The sequence below is a fragment of the Terrapene carolina genome, unplaced genomic scaffold, assembly GCF_002925995.2.
Source record: "Terrapene carolina triunguis isolate 2854851 unplaced genomic scaffold, T_m_triunguis-2.0 Scaffold32922, whole genome shotgun sequence".
NCBI classification, from domain to species: Eukaryota; Metazoa; Chordata; order Testudines; family Emydidae; genus Terrapene; species Terrapene triunguis.
The window spans coordinates 2,219,346-2,222,343 of record NW_020697273.1 but is presented as its reverse complement, the minus strand read 5'-3'; the positions used below and the strand labels follow the sequence as shown (position 1 = coordinate 2,222,343).

The window sequence follows — 2,998 nt, the reverse complement described above, 5'->3', positions numbered from 1 at the left end:
TGCCCTCGCAGTGTGTGGGGGGGAGGAGTGGCCTGGGCCCTGCCCCCTGCTGCCCTTGCAATCTGTCTCTCCAGGTGGTGGCGCGGCGCGCAGACCTGAAGCTCATCGTCACCTCGGCCACCATGGACGCAGAGAAGTTTGCCTCCTTCTTTGGGAACGTTCCCATCTTCCACATTCCTGGCCGCACCTTCCCTGTGGATGTCCTGTTCAGCAAGGTGCCCAGGGCGGGCGTGGGGGGAGAGGGGTCTGGGCAGGGCTGGCCGCGCAGGGGTGGAGGTGCATGTGCTGTGTGATGGGTCCTGTGCATGGGGGGGAGTTGGGCTGTGGGGAGCCAGGCCCCCTCGAACTGCTCTCTGCCTTTCAGACCCCGCAGGAGGACTACGTGGAGGCTGCGGTGAAGCAGGCCCTGCAGGTGCATCTGTCTGGGGCCCCTGGAGACATTCTTATCTTCATGCCGGGCCAGGAGGACATCGAGGTGACCTCAGTGTGCCTGTAACGCTAGGCCCCCCCCCATCCCTCCCCGGGACCTGGCGGCGCTAGGGCCCTCCTCCCCGCCCCCCCGGGCCCTTGTGCCTTTTCTTGCTTTCACTCCCCTCTCTGTCCCCAGGTGGCCTCGGAGCAGATCGTGGAGCATCTGGAGGAACTGGAAAAGGCCCCAGCTCTGGCTGTGCTGCCCATCTACTCTCAGCTGCCCTCTGACCTGCAGGCCAAGATCTTCCAGAAGGTAGCACGTGGCAGGGTCTCCTGGGGGAGGGGAGCAGCGGCTGCTGGGCGTGGGACTGGCCAGGGCAGGGCCTGCTGTGGGGGCACCTGATGTCTGACTGTGCAGAAGGTAAAAGCCAGGGACCCATCGCTCCCCGGGGGGCGCTGATCCTGGCACTCCTTGTCTGCATCCCTGGGGGGCACTGTCCGTCGGGAGCGGGGGGCTGCTAGCCCCTCAGGGCGCTGACACCTGGTGTGTTGCAGGCTCCGGATGGTGTCAGGAAATGCATTGTCGCCACCAACATTGCGGAGACCTCGCTGACTGTGGACGGCATCATGTTTGTCATTGACTCCGGCTACTGCAAGCTGAAGGTGAGGCGAGGGCCGGTGGCGGATCCCTGCTCCCTGGAGCTGCTGCGTAGCCGCCTTTTGGGCCCTGCCCGGCACCCCCCACCCTGTCTGACTGCTCCTTGCCTGCCCCGCCAGGTCTTCAACCCCCGCATAGGGATGGACGCCCTGCAGATCTACCCCATCAGCCAAGCCAACGCCAACCAGAGGTCGGGTCGCGCTGGCCGGACGGGCCCAGGTCAGTGCTTCAGGTAGGCGCCTCGCTGCAGCATTAACCCCTTGGGTGCTGAGCTGTGGACACAGCAGCTGCTTCCCCTCAGTTGGCTTGACTCTAGCTGCTCCGTGGGAAGGGTCCTGGAGCTCAGGCGAGTCTGAACTGTGTGCACACCCCAAAGTGCCCCAGCTTGGAGGGGGTGCTCCCATGTCAGGGATGTCCCGACTGCACCACAGGGAGCAGCAGGTGCAGAGCCAGCTGCCTCGGCCCCCTCGGCTGCAGCGATGGCGTCTCCTTGTGCACCCAGCCTCTCCTGCACTGTTGCTGGGGGTGTGTGCAGGGTCCGCTCCCTGCCCCAAAGCAGGGCAAGCTGGAGCTTGCGCCCAGGATCCCTGCTCTAGAGAGCTCCCCGCTCGCTGTGGCTGGGCAGGAGGCTCTGAGCTCTGGGGAAGTGGTGCTATCTGAGGGGCTGGCGCTCACGGCATCGGTTCCCCAGGCTCTACACCCAGAGCGCCTACAAGAATGAGCTGCTGACCACCACGGTGCCTGAGATCCAGCGCACCAACCTGGCCAACGTGGTGCTGCTGCTCAAGTCTCTGGGCGTGCAGGACCTGCTGCAGTTCCACTTCATGGACCCGCCCCCCGAGGACAACATGCTGAACTCCATGTACCAGCTGTGGATCTTGGGAGCCATGGACAACACGGGTAAGGAGGGAGGGGAGTGCTGGGGGATTCAGGGAGGGGGCTCGGGGGGCGGGGGGGGAGTAGGGGGCGCTGGGAGCTTGCCTTGCTACCGGCTCCTGTGTTGCTCTGGCAGGTGGCCTGACCTCAACAGGGCGCCTGATGGTGGAGTTCCCGCTGGATCCGGCGCTCTCCAAGATGCTCATTGTCTCCTGTGACATGGGCTGCAGCTCCGAGATCCTGCTCATCGTCTCCATGCTCTCTGTGCCCGCCATCTTCTACCGGCCCAAGGTGCGTGCTGCTGCCCGTCCTCTCCTCGGGTGCGGGCTGGGGGGGGCAATCCCTCCCCTCCAGCCTTAACCCTGCGCCCCCTGCTCCCACCTAGGGCCGGGAGGAAGAGAGTGACCAGGTGCGGGAGAAGTTTGCTGTGCCGGAGAGTGATCACCTGACCTACCTGAACGTTTACCTGCAGTGGAAAAACAACAGCTACTCCATGCTGTGGTGTAACCAGCACTTCATCCACGCCAAGGCCATGAGGAAGGTGGGGCCGTGCTGGGAGGCAGGGCCTGGAGGGGGCAGAGGGTGGAGCCTCTGAAATGGGTCAGGCCTCCGAAGTGGGGCCGGCCTCTGACAGGCATGTGCTGTTGCAGGTGCGGGAGGTGCGTGCCCAGTTGAAGGACATCATGGTGCAGCAGCGCATGAGCCTGGCGTCCTGCGGCTCAGACTGGGACATCGTCAGGAAGTGCATTTGTGCCGCCTACTTCCACCAGGCTGCCAAGCTGAAGGTGAAGGGCGGGCGTGCAGGGTGCAGGCCGCGGGCGGGGCAGGGTGCAGGCCGGGGCTGTGCTAACCCGGCTCTTTCCACAGGGCATCGGGGAGTATGTGAACATCCGCACCGGCATGCCCTGCCACCTGCACCCCACCAGCTCTCTCTTTGGCATGGGCTACACTCCAGACTACATCGTGTATCACGAGCTGGTCATGACCACCAAGGTGAGCGGGCCGAGCCCTCCCTGCTGGTGGGCGGGATGTTCTCAGAGGGTGTGTGTGTGG

The 2,998-nt window shown here is 64.8% G+C and overlaps 1 protein-coding gene across 1 annotated transcript in view; it reads left to right on the top strand.

The window, feature by feature from the left end:
• The window catches only part of LOC113409385 (pre-mRNA-splicing factor ATP-dependent RNA helicase PRP16), a 26,314-nt gene that overhangs the window by 22,134 nt on the left and 1,182 nt on the right, over positions 1-2,998 (top strand). Inside the window, exons 15-24 of the mRNA XM_026663224.2 lie at positions 75-215; positions 365-475; positions 608-724; positions 967-1,074; positions 1,189-1,301; positions 1,761-1,969; positions 2,082-2,236; positions 2,331-2,486; positions 2,596-2,730; positions 2,813-2,938. Of these exons, the coding sequence (XP_026519009.1) occupies positions 75-215; positions 365-475; positions 608-724; positions 967-1,074; positions 1,189-1,301; positions 1,761-1,969; positions 2,082-2,236; positions 2,331-2,486; positions 2,596-2,730; positions 2,813-2,938 (1,371 nt within the window). The remainder of the gene's footprint in view (positions 1-74; positions 216-364; positions 476-607; positions 725-966; positions 1,075-1,188; positions 1,302-1,760; positions 1,970-2,081; positions 2,237-2,330; positions 2,487-2,595; positions 2,731-2,812; positions 2,939-2,998) is intronic.